The sequence below is a fragment of the Bos indicus genome, chromosome 15, assembly GCF_029378745.1.
Source record: "Bos indicus isolate NIAB-ARS_2022 breed Sahiwal x Tharparkar chromosome 15, NIAB-ARS_B.indTharparkar_mat_pri_1.0, whole genome shotgun sequence".
Taxonomy (NCBI): domain Eukaryota; kingdom Metazoa; phylum Chordata; class Mammalia; order Artiodactyla; family Bovidae; genus Bos; species Bos indicus.
Genome location: NC_091774.1, coordinates 29,039,456 through 29,055,651, shown reverse-complemented (window position 1 = coordinate 29,055,651; position 16,196 = coordinate 29,039,456). Strand labels below are relative to the sequence as shown.

Sequence of the window (16,196 nt, the reverse complement as noted above, 5' to 3'; positions counted from 1 at the left end):
CGGACCAGGGATCGAACTCGGGCCCTTGTCACTGAAAGCTCAGGGTCCTAACCACTGGACTGCCAGGGAATTCCTTCATTATCTTTGCTTACCTTCTCTTTCAACAATTTTGTCATATATTTAATATACATTTTTAAAGATCTCTTTCATTTTCACCAGTTTCCAGGAAAAACTGTTCATTTCCCTTTACAGCTTTACAAGTCAACAACATACAGCTGAAGCCAACACAACACTGTAAAGCAATTATCCTCCAATTAAAAATTTAAAAAAACAAAGTCAATGTCAGCTACCTATGCCTAGAATACCATACACCTGGTACGTTAAACTGTTTATGTATGATCTCGTTTAAACCTCCCAACATCCCCACGAGGAATTATTATTCCCATTTTATAGATGAGGAAACGGGGACTTAGTAAGGAATTTGCCCAAGGTCACAGGCAACAAACGGTAACATGAGGAACTAGACCTGATTTGAGCGTTGAGTTCTCAGTCTTGGTGCCTTAAAGCGACATCACACATCTTATTCATTTTCATCCTTGATCATCAATAACTTGACACTTCTACCAGCCACTGTGTCATCGATATCTGACTGATGTCACACATCCTATTCATTATCATCCTTGATCATCAATAACCTCACGCCTCTACCAGCCACTGTGTCATCAGACATCTGACTGGTTTTCTGAGATTCCTGTGATCCCAATAATTTATTGGAAGAAAAAACATACATCAACTCATTAACAGAGCCTTGTGTTTCAAGCCACATTCGCACTCATGTTTTCAGTGGAACCTTATAAACAAAACAAGTCAGGCAACATTTTCTGGTTTCACAGATCAGGAAAGGTGACTTTCCCAAGGTCACATGGCTAGGAACAGTGAAGTCAGAATGAGAACTACTAGGCTCTTGAAATGCCCAGAACTCTTTCCCTGTACCATGCTGCCTTTTCAATAAATAAACTAAATAAATAAACCCTCCAAGGAAATGCTGAGAAACCCTCCCTCAGACCTGTTTCTAGAGGGAATTATTATCGGACTGGCATCTATGAGCTTTCTGGCGGAGTGGAGGAGCTCTGGCTGGATTCACTGGGCCTGATGCTTATTCCAAGAGTGGCACGGAGAAGGCAGGGCCAAGGATGACCCGGGGGGCATACAGTTTCCCTGCTCACAGGTGCAGACAGATCCCAAACTGACTGTGGGGAAGCAGAGCCTACACCTGCCCCCTCCCTGGGCCCAGGGTCTGGTCATTGTCTCAGCACAATCCCATCCACTCCTGCTACGTGGATGAGCCCTCAGCGTGGGGCTGTCCCTCGGCCCTCAGCTCTGTGTGGACACGGCTTCCTCCCAGCCCAGCATCATGTGGGGTTGGAGGTGTCACCCCAGAAGCCAGGCTGGCCAACATCCCAGCATGAGACTGAGTCTTTATTTTACAAATGGAATAACCACGGCCCTTTGATAAGTGGCTCAGATGGTAAAGAATCTGCCTGTCATGCAGGAGACACAGGTTCGATCCCTGAGTCAGGAAGATCCCCTGGAGAAGGGAATGACTACCCTGTCCAATATTCTTGCTTGGAGAATCCCATGGACAGAGGAGCCTGGCAGGTTACAGCCTCCATGGGGTTGCACAGAGTCGGACACAACTGAGCGACATCCACTTCTGAGAAGTGGCTGCTGGTCCAAGCTCACCACATCTGATCACTGAGAGGACAGAGGTCTCAGCCCAGTGCCCTGTCCTATAGCTGGACATCAGCAGCAACACAAGTACAGGTCCTAACCCTGACCTTCCTGGGCAGATAAGGTGATGTCCAAGCCCAGAGAGCCACTGAAGGGCTGTGTTTGGACCAGGACAAACACCCATGGTTTCTCTGGTTCTGTCAGCAAGGTGGTGGGAGCAGCAGGATGAGGGCAGTGTGTGACATGGCCACTCCGAGTGCCCCAGGGGGCTGCTGCTCTATTTGCTCGAAAGAGGGCACTGTCTGCAGATGGACGCAACATCCCCAGGGTTCTGAGTCAGAAGCCCCCTTTTGGATCTCAGCTCCCTTTGGCTCCTGTTTCCTCCTTCCTCCCCTGGAAGTGGCCCCTGTATTGGCAGCCCTGACGCCTCTATCCTCCCAGCCCTCCATCCTACTGGAGGCTCTCCTGACACATGGACGGCCTAAGTGGGGAGGCCTGGCTCACTGAGCTGCCTTTAGCCTGGTGGCTTCATGATCCCCCTGAGCAAAGAGTCCTTTAAAGCACAGGACGTGTCCCGAGGAGAGGGGAGGTCTCTACCCTGCTCTTCTCAGCTCTGCCAGAGTCTGCAGGGCCCTGTCTGCAGAGCAAGCCGATGCCACCTATGTATCCTGTGTTAGTCTAGATTCCTCCTGGACACCTACTGGGCCTGCAGCAAAGTGCTCAGACTGGCATTGTGCTTCACTTCTGGCCCCTGGATCCTCTGGGTCCAGGCAGCGTGCAGCTGAAATCAAAAGCAAGCCCTTAGCCTGCCTCACTCATTTGACTGCAGGCTGGTGATCAGTGGCAGGGTGACCAGGTCTGAGTCAAAACTGCCCAGGAGACCGCCCGGGGCCGGCACACAATCCAGAGGGGCAAGGTCATGGGCAAAGCTCCAGTCAGATGTGCCGAGGTCGCCACAGCTGGTCAAGCCCAGAAATGACCAGTCCTCAGTTGGTCGGTCCCACTGTTCTTCAGGGGTCTGCAAAGGAGCAAGAATCATTTCTGGGGGGTCCTGTTGCACATAGCCCTTGGCCAGGGCTGGTAGAGGCCAGCCCGCCTCAGTATCCAGGCACGTCCTGAATTGGGGGTCAAGGTCCTCTGTTGAGGAAGACTCTTCTTCCAGGCCGCCTGCCTGGGCTGCCTTCTCCTCTGGGCACTGGGTCTGCTTCAGGTAGCCCTGGAAGGCCCCTGCCACTGAGTCTTCTTCCACAGGCTCCTCAGGTCCCAGGGGACTCACATGGCCTGAAGCTGAGCCACCCTGAGCATCCTCAGGCTGTCCCCTAGAGTTCTGGACCAGGCCAATGCCACTGTCCTCCCGGTCCCGGCTGTCGCTCCCCACCTGTGGCTCCCAGCTGGGCTCCGTGCCGGGACACAGGCGGGGATCTGGCAAGCAGATCCCGCTGTCTGCACTGTTGCTACTACCTGCACTACCACAGCTGTTCTCCAACTCCTGGGGCATCCCCTTTTCCAGAGTCCCCCCGGCCTGGGGGTCGGAGGCAGGGAGGAGGAACTGGGGCTCCTCGGTCTGCAGCGACGGCTTGGCACTGCCGAAGCCACTGTCGGTGCTGCCGTGCATGTCTGAGTTCCTCAGCTCCGGAGTCACCTTGGGGAAGGCCTCCTCATCCAGGGTGTGGACGGTATCTTGGGTCTCTGGGTGGGAAAACTGGCTGATGAGGTTGAAGGGACTGGGCTTCTTGAAGACCTGGGGAGGAGAACGCAGAGTGAGAGGGGCGGGAGAGTCACCAGCAGGAACCCACCCCAGTGCAGCCAGGAGAGGTGAGGGGTTCAGGAGACACTGCTCCAACAGACGGGGCACGGGAGAGCCTGCAGGACAGGTTGCTTGTCCTTTTGGCTTTGTTTCAGAATCGAGTTTTCCTCCTCGTGCAATTCTCAGTTTGACTCAGGCCAGCTACCTAAGAAGCCTGTGTTCTCAGAGCTCAGACAGAATGGGAGGCTGCAAGGAAAGGTGAACATTCTCAGGCAGCTCCGTCAGCAGTGCTTTTCAAACCCGAGAGGCTGGCTGGACCATTGAGATCTAGAAATGTGTTTCAGACTTTTTCCCCCCAGTAGGACCCTGAGTGAGAAACATGTTACATAATAACGCTACGTAAGGTATAAATAGCACACAAATATAGTATTCATATACAACTGAAATCAGTTTCACAAAATAATACTTATTGTTACTGCCTGTGTATAGTGATCTATTGTATTCTGTCCCGTCCTATTCCATGCTATTTGCTTCATCTTTTAAAATGCTGGAGGTGAGATACCAAGATCATTTCTCCACTCCGAGTGTGACTCTCATAAACACAGCCTGGCTTCAGTGTGGGTCAGTGAACAGGCACAGAACTAGGAGCTGAGGAGGCTCTGCTGCTGCTGCTGCTGCTGCTAAGTCGCTTCAGTTGTGTCAGACTCTGTGCGACCCTACAGACGGCAGGCCACCAGGCTCCCCCATCCCCAGGATTCTCCAGGCAGGAACACTGGAGTGGGTTGCCATTTTCCTCTCCAATGCATGAAAGTGAAACGTGAAAGTGAAGTCGCTTAGTCCCCATTAATTGCTAATGGTCCCAGGAAGTCACTTAACCCTTCTCCCCCTAGCTCTTCTGCCCCAGTTGCACTGGGGTTCCTTCTGCTCCAGACAGTGCTGCCTCAGGGCCTTTGGCTACTCCTGCTCGGAATACTCTTCCCCAAACATTTTGTATGACTGTATCCTTCTTATCATTCAGGTCTTGGCTCAGAGGTCATCTCCTCAGAGAGACTTTTCCAATCTCCCCTCTTCCTATCAACCTTGTTTATTTATTCTTAGCACTTAGTTTCTGGAGTTAATTCTTTTTTCTGTGCTCCCACATGCATATACACAGATACGCTCACTCCCTATACCCAACAAAATGTTCACAAGCTCCTGAGGGTGGAAGTTGTCTGTTCTTATTGGCCACTCTATTCCCAGAGCTGCTTAAACTGAGCTGGCACATAGTAGGCACTCCTAAGGTTTATAGACTGACTTACTGACTCACGGTTGCACATCTAGATCCCTTTGTATGTGATGACTCTAATTCAACTCTTATTGGCTGGATCCCTATTAATATCATATGACTAAGGATGTATATTCTGGAGCCAGACTTTCCAGGTTCAAATTCCAGCTTTGCCTCTTATCAGCTGTGTCATTTAGGCCAAGGTTTGTATTAAAGTTAATAGCTGATTTAAGTCTCTGATCCAAATGTTCAGAAGGAACAAAAAACTACAGATTGCTTGTCATCTCCTTTGGCATTTTTGCATCTACGTCTATGTCTATTTCACTGGTTTGCATTAAAGTTAATAGTTGATTCATTGGCTGTCCCTCCAGACCTGATCAAGCCTCTTGGGCCCACTTACTCAGTTGCTTTCCGTACAACACTTAGCATGTTGTGGATGCTTGGTAACCGTAGCTCCACTGCCCACTCCCTCTTACTAGAAGTCTTTCCTCAAGCTCAACTAAGACACTTCTATCCAGTGGTCCTCTCCCACTGCTCTGCTTTCTAGTTCCCCATCCTTGAGGGCAGGCCCCACGGTGCGCTCACCAGGCAGCTTCACTCCCCTTCTCCCCACTCCATGCCCATCCCGGAATTCTTACTCAAGATCATTTCAGAGGGCCTTTGCCACTTGCCTTATCCTCCCTAGAGATCCTGGGAACCCTGCAGAAGGTCCCCTTCCATTTGTGAGCTTCCCCGGGCTCCTGTCTCCCTGACAGAGCCCATCCTTATAGCTGAGTCCTTGATCATCCCAATAATGTCAGTTTTGGGGACCATCTTTGGTCCAGTCTGAATCCCAGGCCAGAGATGGGCTGAGGTCTGGAGATGCTGCTCAATGGGACAAGTTGAATTTCAGAGGCTGACTGACTACAAACCAGCATCTGTCAGCACTGTGTAGTCAGAGGAGACCTGCCCCACCCCCGCCCCCGCCCCTCCCAGGAAGGGCTGGAGATGCTGCTTCCTCCAGGAAGCCCTCCTCTCAGCATCCTCTCCAGGCTGCTCTCTCCACCCTGACCACAGCCCCTTGTCTTCCTCTTCCAGAGCACTCAGCACAGCCTCTAGGGATGGGCAAGGCTGGGCTCTGGCCTTGACTCTTGCTGGCTGTGGGGCTCTCTGCATGTAACGATCTCTTTCTGCCTCAGTTCCCTCCGTTGTAAAGTCAGGCTTATAACTGCCTGTCTCCAAGGTACTAATGCCCAGGGGCTGGTCTGCAGCCAGTCATTAGCAAATAGTAACAAAACGGCGTGAGGTGGGTTGGCATTACTGTGTTTTTTCTGGGCCACGATAAGGCAACATTCTCTGTACTGGGCTTGGCATTCAAGTTCTCCCTCCCACCCCATGGTGCTTGATGAAGGTGCCTCTGAAAACATCAGGACTGAGGTTACGGACTGCCTGGGAGGGTGTGCCCTGCCTCTAGGAGTCCTGGTAGGGCTGGGAAGGAAGGATGGGGCGGTAGCCTCTGTGCAAGACTCACCAGGACAGCAGGCAGCTTCCCCCGGCGCCGCACATACAGCTGGAAGGTCAGACAGAAGGCCAGGGCTCCATAGAGCAGCAGGACGAAGGTGAGAAAGATGCTGATGTTGGTCACTGTGAAATCTGTGGGGTCCAGAGAGATGGGTTTGTAGGCCGTGGGACGTGGAGGGGCGTCCCCGTGGCCCCTCTCAGGGGCCTCTCGGTGAGTGGCCGAGTAACCACCCCTCCGGCCCCTCAGGCTACCTCTAGGCCACAGCTCCCGAGGCCGCAGCTGCATTCTTGTTTTCACTGTGGCGTGCAGAACCTAGTTTCCTGACCACGGACTGAACCTAGGCCCCCTGCACTGGGAGTGGTCCCTGGATTCTTGGGAATCCCTGCCTGGCTTTCCACCCTCCACGCTGAAGGATCCCTCACTAAACACATGGACCCTGCCGCCAGTCTTTGCAGAGAACTCACACGATGGCACACAGAGCTGAGGCGCAGGATGGTGCAACAGGTAAGAAGGGGGGCTCTGGGAGCGGCCAGACCTGGGTTCCGATCCCAGGTCTACCACTTACTAGCTGTGAGGCCGTGGACAAATTACTCAGTCTCCCTGAGCCTTAGTTTCACCATCTACAAAATGGCACAATAAGAGTGCCTCCCTCACAGGTGGCTGTGAAGTTCCAAGCCCTTGAAAACAGCACCCCCCGCCCCAATCTGTGGTTTCAGTGACCTGTGGTCCAAAAACGTTACATGGACGATTTCCAGAAATAAATAATTGATAAGTTAAATCATGTGCCATTCTGAGTAATGTGAAATCTCATGCTGTCCCACTCTATCACTCTGTCCCACCTGGGACATGAATCCTCCTTCTGTCCAGAAGATCCTGCCTGTGTCACTTAGGGACTGCCTCAGTTATCAGATGGGCGGTTGTGGTATTCAGTGCTTTTGTCTAAGAAACCCTTATTTTACTCAATCATGGCCCCAAAGTGCAAGAGTAATGATGCTGGCAATTTGGACATTCTTTTAACTTAAAATTATCTTCGATTTAATTGATAAATTAAACTCTGTCATATGCATGTATGTACAGGAAAAATTAGTATACATCCATGATTTCAGGGCCACCACTGGGGGTCTTGGAACGTATGCCCTGGGAATAAGGGGGGACTACGATACTTATGTTATCTGATTCTTACTCTTAAGAGGTAAATACTATTACCGTCCCTATTTTTATAGACTAGCATCCTGAGGTCCGCAGAGATTAAGTTGCCCAAAGTGATATATTTCCTAAGTGGTGAGGCTGAGATTTGAACCCAGACCTGTACACAAAACTATTTCTGTATTAGTGAGTGGATGTTGAAAAAGTGTGTAAGGCCACGTGGCACAGAGATGGTGCCTTGCTCTGCTTCAGTGAGAGTGGGGCTTAAATAACAACCAGCTTCTAAGTGTCTGTCATAAATTGAAATGTGTATAGAAAAGCAAGGAGTCCTTCTGGTCACTGCTGGATGCTGCCCCCACTGGACCGGGCACTCTCCCAGCCCACTGACTGTTGACATCACCCGCTAGGCATTCAACATCTACTATCCCAAGTAGCTAGATGCAGCCTCCTCTTGCCATGCCCTGTCTTCCCAGGCAGACCATAGGATCCTTGTGGGCAGAACCACGAACTTCACACCCTTCACACATTCCCTTGCCTGCCACCCACCCTCCACACCCCCAGCACTTGGTTGGGAGCCTGGCACAGTGTCTGCTGACTTTTGCAGCTGCGGAGAAGAGCTAGCTCAGTTCTGCTTCCTCTGAGGGGGAGGAGGGAAAGTTCTGAGATGCCCTTGGGGTCCCTAGCTCCATTCAGCCGAGGAATGTGACAAACAGGAACCATCACAGCTGACTAAGCGGGGCTGGGAAGGGCTCCTGGGAGCTTAGCTGGGCTCTGGTGGGAGACCTGGCACTGTGGCCACAGCCTGGAAGTCACTTATAGGTACTGAGCCTCAGTTCCCATCTCTCTAAAATCGGGACAACAGGAGCTCTTTCACAGGGGCTGGGTTAGGATGGAGGGCTGTGCTGGCGGGTGGGGGGCCAGCACAGTGCCCCTCAGCGGCAGCCCTGCTTCCTTCCCTCCTGCCTCCCTCCTGCCCGGACAGCAGCCCCAACCAACTCACACTGCGAGGTGAGCAGGATGCACTCCTCCTTGGACCAGACCTCCTTGTTTACTCGGGAGCCCACAGACGGTTTCACCCTGACGCAGAACTCTCCCACCCCTCTCGGGATTGGGAGTTTGAAGCTTTCGTTTTTGACCTTGCCATGGGACTGAAATGAAAACAACCAGAGCAATAAACACGATATCCTTGTTCCATGGCACATGAGAGCCAGAGGGGCAGTTAGAGATACTCTAAAGCACTGCAAGTCAACCTTCTTCAGTGTTCTTTTTTCTAAGGTGACAAACCCTGCTTTATCAATGCAGCCCAAGGTCTCTGTGATTACCATGATTTATTTTGTACTAAAAGAGAAAAGGAAGTGTTTTATAGATACTGAGGACCTTCCCAGAAGGGGCTGGAGTCAACTGTGGTGGAAAGGGATGCATGCATGCATGCTAAGTTGATTTAGTCATGTCCGACTCTTTGTGACGCCATGGACTATAGCCCACCAGACTCCTCTGTTCATGGGATTCTCCAGGCAAGGATACTGGAGTGGTTTGCCATGCCCTCCTCAGGGGATCGTCCCGACTCAGGGATTGAACCCGTGTCTCTTATATCTCCTCATTGGCAGGAGGGTTCTTTATGACTGGGCACCACCTGGGAAGCCCATGGTGGATAGGAAAGAAGATGGATTTTGTGGTTCCAGGTCCCTCATTTATGGGCGTGTGCTTACAGGGCCTCCTGGAGCCTCATTTCCCCAGCTATAAAACAAAATAAAGTCTCCGCCTACAAGAGGATTGGAAACCATAGCTATACAATGTCCCCTGTAGTTATACAATGTCCCGCAGACACCTAGCAGGCACTGCCTTCCCTGCCATCTGGCAGAAGCACATACTTGAGGACTGAGGCCATCTCAACCCTCCCTCTCCACCCCCATCCACCTCACAACCTCCCTGACTCTGCAGGTAAAGTTCCCAAGGGGAGGACAAAAGGCACTTCCGGCCCCAGGAGACAGGTGAGTCTGACCGTGGAGAACCCCATACCTCATAGTGTCCTGGTGCCTTGCGAACCTCAATCTGGTACTCCCGGAAATTGTGGAAGATGTTTTCATACGTGTCGCCTTCAGGGGCCACCTCGGGCCTGGGGAGCTGGATGGCCCCAACGATGTTACTGTTGTGCACCTCGAGCTTCACGCTGGCAACCGTCAGAGTCACTGGGTGGGGAGACAGAACCATGAGGCCGCTGGGCCGGGGAGGGCCTGGGCACCCCATCCCTGGCCTCCAAGGTCAAGTTCTTCCCACTCTAAAACCTGTATTACAGGTCTCCCAACCTGGCAGCACATAAGGAATTTCTGGGGTAGAGGGCTAAAAACAGATGCCTGGACCCACCCAAGACACAGTGAATCTGAATTTTGGAAGCGGAGCCCTGGCAACATCTATTTTAAACATACTCCTCAGTCATATTTCTGCAGCTAGTGAAGTACTGGCCTGTGAACAGGCATTTGGGAGACAATGACCTCCAAGAGTATCATTCTGACTTCTGCAGAGCAGGCTTGCCATACACATAAGAGCACAGTCAGTCCCAATCTGAAGAATGAAAGAATCCTATCACATTTGGGGCTTATCATCCTTTTCACTACTCTCTGCAGAGAGAAACTCCCAACTTGATTTCAGTAGCAGTTCACTGCTTCAAATGGACTGCCCTGGTGGCTCAGACAGTAAAGCGTCTGTCTACAATACGGGAGACCTGAGTTCAATCCCTGAGTCGGGAAGATTCCCTGGAGAAAGAAACGGCAACCCACTCCAGTACTCTTGAAAATCCCATGGACGGAGGAGCCTGGTGTCCATGGGGTCACAAAGAGTTGGATGTGAATGAGCGACTTCACTTCACTTTCACTTTCACTGCTTCAAAGCCCCACACCCTGATCTCAGGGAATTCTTCCCTAAAGGCAGCAGGACCAGATTCAAATTCTGCCTGTTGCTTGTGGCCCGATGCTGAGTATTTATGGATTCACTTCCTCTCCCAGAACCCTACAAGTATACCAATCTGGCCCTCATGACTCAGCTGTTCCAGCTCACCCCAAGACTTCTCTTCTGTAGGATAAACAACTCCAGTTCCCTTTTAAATCTTGAACAACTTGGCTATTTTCATCTAAACTTTCTCCAAAGTCCTGACTCAGGTTTCTTTGAGCAACTAAATCCCTGACTAGAAAGCCAGGTGGATGTGGCAAGCCATGGGAACAGAGAGCAAAGGTCTAGACAAGAGCTTCTGGCGGGAAAGGAGCCTGAAAGCCATGCTCTAGGCCCAGGGGAGGAGAAGCACCTTCATCCATGGAGAAGCGGGTGTTAGGAGAGGTCCAGTTGGAATGCTGGCTTCCGTCCACTGCCCGGACTCTGGCCCGGTAACCATTGCTGCGATACAGGTCCAGGGTCTCCATAGTGACATCACAGGACATCATCAGCATCTGGCTACACCTCTGGATGGACTTCCAGGAGGTGGGCTCTACTCCATACCTGCGAGACAGCAGGGTAGGCATGGGGAGAGAAACTTATGCTTCACCCTACCTCCTTTAGGAGGGAAGCAAGGGGCCAGGGGAGAGCTCACAGGACAATACAGCCCTCAGGGTATTCCCTCTAGTGTGGGCATCCAGTTGCAAGGGGATCTCCCTTGGTTCTGGGGCTCTGAGCCAGTTTCTCTGTGGTCCAGAAGACTCTCAGATTGGAATATGAGTAGCTCAAATGCCAACTCCTCCAGGAAGACTTCCTACTACTCTGCAACACAGCTCACTTTCTTCCTCCTCCCAATTTCATCTGCAGTCCTTAGGGCTTCCTTGTTCTCCAACTGTCTTATGGATGCTTTTCCTATTTTTACAATAAGATGGACAAGTCTTGACGGTAAAGGCTTGGCTTTCTCATCCCAAGCTCCCAGCATACTGCTCAGTGCACATGAGACTTGATCGGTACTTGTCAACTGATAGATATGTGCCAGGGTCCCTCCTGGTGTCATTTCAGTAACAAGGCAGGTATCTTCCCATGCCAGGGGTGCGTAGAAGGGGCTGCACTCTCCCACTTGCTCACTCATCTCCCTCCTTTCTCCACCCTCCTTTTTGCTTACCTCAGGAGTTCCACTTCATAATAGGTACTTTCAGACTGATTTGGAATGGGTGTCCAGTAGAGGACGTGGTGGAAAAACTCTGCTTCAAACCACGCAGATGGAGGTCTGGGCAGTTCTATCAGAAGAAAGGAGAGTGTCAGTACCAGAGGTAGCAGAGCCTCCCACCACCCACCCCGGGGAAGAGATGCTACTGCAGATGGCTGCAAGCATTCTGCCTGCCTGCTAAGTCGCTTCAGTCGTGTCCGACTCTCTGGGACTCTATGGGCTGTATCCTGCCAGGCTCCTCTGTCCATGGGATTCTCCAGGCAAGAATACTGGGGTGGGTTGCCATGCCCTCCTCCAGGGGATCTTCCTGACCCAAGGATTGAACCCATGTCTCTTAAGTCTCCTGCATTGCAGGCGGATTCTTTACTGCTGAGCCCCCAGGGAAGCCTATTTATTGAGCACTCAGCTAAGTACTTTACATATACTGTGTCTCATTTAATTACCACGGTAGTCATACAAGGTAGGCATCTATTACCCCAAGTTTACTAGAGAAGCAATGAAGGTTCAGAGATTTTAAGTGACTTGCCCAAGGTCAGTGGGGATAGTAAGGGGTAGAATGGGCCCTTGAATCCAGATGGATCTTATCCCAGAGCTAATGTGTCCTTAAATCACCATCTGTGCTATCTGGGATCAGAAGCAGAAGTGAGAAGAGACAAGCTGGGTGTGATGCATTCCAGGCAAGAAGGCAGGGGAAGAGGGTTAATCTGTGCCCATAATGAGCTCTCAGATGAGCTGGTCCCTGGCTGTGCCCAATCCCTGTGCCTGCTCCAGCCCTATCCCAAGGTCTGCTTCCCATCCCCACATCTGGTTCCCACTCTGGCCCCAGTTCTGGCCTTAACCCAAGGCCCCCCTCTCTGGAGTTCTTTGGTACACAGATATCCTCCTCATTGGCATCTACCTGTTTCTCTTCACAGAAGCCCAAGTTGAGTGGTTGCCCCATTCCCCAGCTTCCAGGAGAGCTTTACTACAGCCAGATATCCAGGCTCAGCCTGAGTACAACAAATAGTCCTGGTCCTAGACTGGGCTGAGGACATTTCCACAAAAAACTGGCACCCTTGGCTCCAAGGTGAGATGTGTGTGTGTTAGTCGCTCAGCCATGTTGGACTTTTTGAGACCCCATGGACTGTAGCTTGCCAGGTTCCTCTGTCCATGGAATTCTCCAGGCAAGAATACTGGAGTGGGTTGCCATTTCCTCCTCCAGGGGATCTTCCCGACCCATGGATCGAACCCTCATCTGCATTGCAGGCAGATTCTTTACCACCTGAGCCACCAGGGAAGATACTAAATACCAAAGCCTCTCTCCACCTCCTGTCTTCCCCTCCCTCCTCCACACACCATTCATCAAGGGCAAATCATTTAACCTAGCAGAAATCTTCTCATTTGTAAGAATGCAATAAATACACCTACTTTAAGAGTCTTGCAATGAAGATTTGCCCATTAAGTGCAATGAAGCATATCAAGGCCAATGCCAACATCCAGTTCTTCTCTCCCCAGTCCCTTAATATCTCTGCATCTGACACTGACTCCTAGGCTGCCCTAGTTCTCCAACTTCTAATCATCTCTCTGATAATGCCTTTTTTTTTTTCCTGACGGTCATTCTCACTTAGAAAGCACATCTTGCTTGCTTTCTCATACTGTCTTTGATCCTCAAGTCTGTTTCTCAATTTCAGAAGAGTACATGGAAAGTGAAAAGTACAGTGGGTCTCTGTGGTGTTTGGGCTGCACATCCCCAGCTCAGCTCTCGATCATGTGAATGGTGACCTCATGTTTTACTTCATATTCTGGTTCTCTCCCTGCTCTCTCTGCCTCTGTTTCTGGGACTCCCCGCCCTTTCATTCTCTCCCTTCAGGATTTAGCTTTTCAATTGCAGAAACTTTCCAGGACATCTGGCTGGGTTAGGAGAGCTAAAGGGTAACAGTAGGAAAGAAGAGGCAGGTGGCAGTGGGAATGCTTTGGGGGCTAAAGGAGGAGAACGGATGATATGATGGGGGTGACAGGTGATGGTGGAGGAAAAGAGTTGAGGGGTGACATGGCACGGGGGAAGAAACAGGTTAATTGGAGAGCTAAGGGAAAGTAGAGTCAGACTGAGATCAAAGTAATTTCCCAGAGGGACCACCAGTCCCATAATTTGAACTAGAACAACAAAAGAGTCAGGGCTGAATTTATGACTCACCGGGACGTGGGTGGGCAGTGAGTTGAACGGGGGGTGGTCATTTAAATTCTCTATCCACACTTCCCCACTACCCCAGTCAATCTCAGCCTGTTAGACGTCTACAACGTGTGAGACTGAGATTCAGGCTTGCCAGAATGCGGGAGATTCGGGGAGGGGGGAGATGATGGGTGCCTCTTTCCACAGAGGGCCGGTCAGTCAGACGGGGTTCTCCGTGGGAGGCAGAACTTTAATGCACAGTTGACAACCAGTGGGAGAGGGAGCAGGATGGGCGCGGAGAGGGCGAGGCTAGACCCAGATCCTTACCGTGCGCGCGAGAGCCGAGGAGCAGGCTGAGGAGCGCCACCAGCTTCACTATCTGGTGCGACAGCATCCTGGGCGCACCGCATTCTCCCGTGCCGGGGCCAAAGCCGGAGCCGAGAAGCTCGCCTCCGGCAGCGGCTCTACTCGGCTGCGACTGAAACCTCAGCCTGACGAGTCCGCTCACGCCCCGCGAGGCTGACGCCAGAAGGGCGGGGCCTCGAGGCGCCCCGCCCGCACGCCGTTGCGTCAGGAGGTTGAGCCCGCCGCCGGTTGCGCGGACTGCCCAAGCTCGTGGACAGGAAGCTGGGGAGCGCCTGGGCGGTGGCTTGGTGTCCCGGCCGGGGACCGGGATTGGTCAGCTCTCACCTTCCTTACCTCCCGGGGCCTCCAGTGCGATCGAGTGAAAAGGGTGTGTGTGTGTGTGTGTGTGTGTGTGTGTGTGTGTGTGTGTGTGTGTGTGTGTGTGTGTGTGTGTGTGTGTGTGTGTGTGTGTGTGTGTGTGTGTGTGTGTGTGTGTGTGTGTGTGTGTGTGTGTGTGTGTGTGTGTGTGTGTGTGTGTGTGTGGTATAGGTGTGTGTGTGTGTGGTATAGGTGTGTGTGTGTGTGTGTGTGGTATAGGTGTGTGTGTGTGTGTGTGGTATAGGTGTGTGTGTGTGTGTGTGTGTGTGGTATAGGTGTGTGGGTGTGTGTGTGTGTGTGGTATAGGTGTGTGTGTGTGTGTGTGGTATAGGTGTGTGGGTGTGTGTGTGTGTGTGGTATAGGGGTGTGTGTGTGTGTGTGTGTGTGTGGTATAGGGGTGTGTGTGTGTGTGGTATAGGTGTGTGTGTGTGTGTGTGTGTGTGTGTGTGTTTTCGGGCACAGGTTCGGGGAACCGGGGAGATTGCCCACAGAGGCAACGCGAGGGGCAGCCTTGCCTCGTGGGCGCGGAAGGTGGGGTGAGGGTGTCAGAGCAAATTGTACGGAGGTACGAGTTGGGGAGGGAGATTGTGCTCAGGGAATGTGTGAGAGGAAGGGTACGAGTGTGAGCCTTGGCATTGCCAGGGACCTTGGTGTAGGGCTCTGAGCTAAACTTAGAGTAAAAAGGCAGTCTCCTACCTGCTTAATGTTTCGAAGGTGTGCTCATGACGTCTTCCAGACTTTTTTGGTTTCCCTCACCTGCCTGAAATCTCGTGTTACCCCCCCCCCCCCCACACACACACACTCCAAAATCACTGCAGATGGTGACTGCAGCCATGAAATTAAAAAGACGCTTGCTCCTTGGAAGGAAAGCTATGACACACCTAGACAGTGTATTAAAAAGCAGATACATCATTTTGCTAACAAAGGTCTATATACTCAAAGCTGTGGTTTTTCCAGTAGTCATGTGCAGATGTGAGAGTTGGATCATAACGAAGGCAAAGCATGGAAGAATTGATGCTTTCAAACTTTGGTGCTGGAGAAGACTCTTGAGAGTCCCTTGGACAGCAAGATCAAACCAATCAATCCTAAAGGAAATCAACCCTGAATATTCATTGGAAGGACTGATGGTGAAGCTGAAGCTCCGATATTTTGGCCACCTGATATGAAGAGCTGATTCATTGGAAAAGACCCTGATGCTGGGAGAGATTGAAGGCCAAAGGAGAAGGGGGCAGCAGAGGACAAGAACCTGGTTTGATAGCATAACTGACTTAATGGGCATGAATTTCAGCAAACTCCTGGAGATAGTGAAGGACAGAGAAGCCTAGCATGCTGCAGTCCATGGGGTCACAAAGAGTCAGGCACGACTTGGTGACTGAAGAATAGTGCTCTGGGAGAACTGGGTAAACATCGTCAGTCACTCATATCTCTGTCAATTGGCTCATCTGAGACTTTGCTCTAGGTGCAGAGAAGATAGCAGAGTATGGGGGACAAATGTCTGCTTCACCTCTCTGGTTCAGACTGTGTGTGTGTGTGTGTGTGTGTGTGTGTGTGTGTGTGTGTGTGTGTGAGACGGGTGAAGGTGGGGCGGGCATGGAAGTCCAGTCCTGCATCTAAGGGTCTATCTTGGGACTAGAAAGACATCATTTTTTGATAGTGGTCATTGAAGGTCAGGGATGCACCAGCCACATAGATAGTGGACAGTGGTATATGCAAGCCCAGCAGGACATATGGTCAGTCAAGGTCACCTTAAGTGGACAGCTCTTGTCACACTTTCACATCAGCACAGAGGAAAAGAGTCCCAGGATTTTTAACGCATGAGGATATTTTTTGCACCCTCCGCTGCTCAACTGAGAGATTAAA

The 16,196-nt window shown here is 51.5% G+C and overlaps 1 protein-coding gene across 1 annotated transcript; it reads right to left on the bottom strand.

The window, feature by feature from the left end:
• Positions 1–688: 688 nt before the first annotated feature.
• On the bottom strand, positions 689–14,114 carry IL10RA (interleukin 10 receptor subunit alpha). The gene is made up of 7 exons (XM_019975621.2): positions 13,941–14,114; positions 11,420–11,534; positions 10,628–10,818; positions 9,349–9,518; positions 8,330–8,477; positions 6,193–6,314; positions 689–3,412 (listed from the first exon to the last, which is right to left on the bottom strand). The coding sequence occupies exons 1-7, from the start codon at positions 14,005–14,007 to the stop codon at positions 2,483–2,485; spliced, it is 1,743 nt and encodes a 580-aa protein (XP_019831180.1). The 5' UTR covers positions 14,008–14,114; the 3' UTR covers positions 689–2,482.
• Positions 14,115–16,196: the final 2,082 nt, after the last annotated feature.

Bases quoted from the DNA above. Each gene is read 5' to 3' on its own strand.
- IL10RA (XM_019975621.2), bottom strand. From the start codon at position 14,007: ATGCTGTCGCACCAGATAGTGAAGCTGGTGGCGCTCCTCAGCCTGCTC. The intron at 10,819-11,419 runs GTAAGCAAAAAG...GCTGTCTCGCAG, and splicing joins TATGAAGTGGAACTCCTGAG to GTATGGAGTAGAGCCCACCT. The intron at 9,519-10,627 runs GTGCTTCTCCTC...CTCCCCACCCAG, and splicing joins CCGCTTCTCCATGGATGAAG to TGACTCTGACGGTTGCCAGC.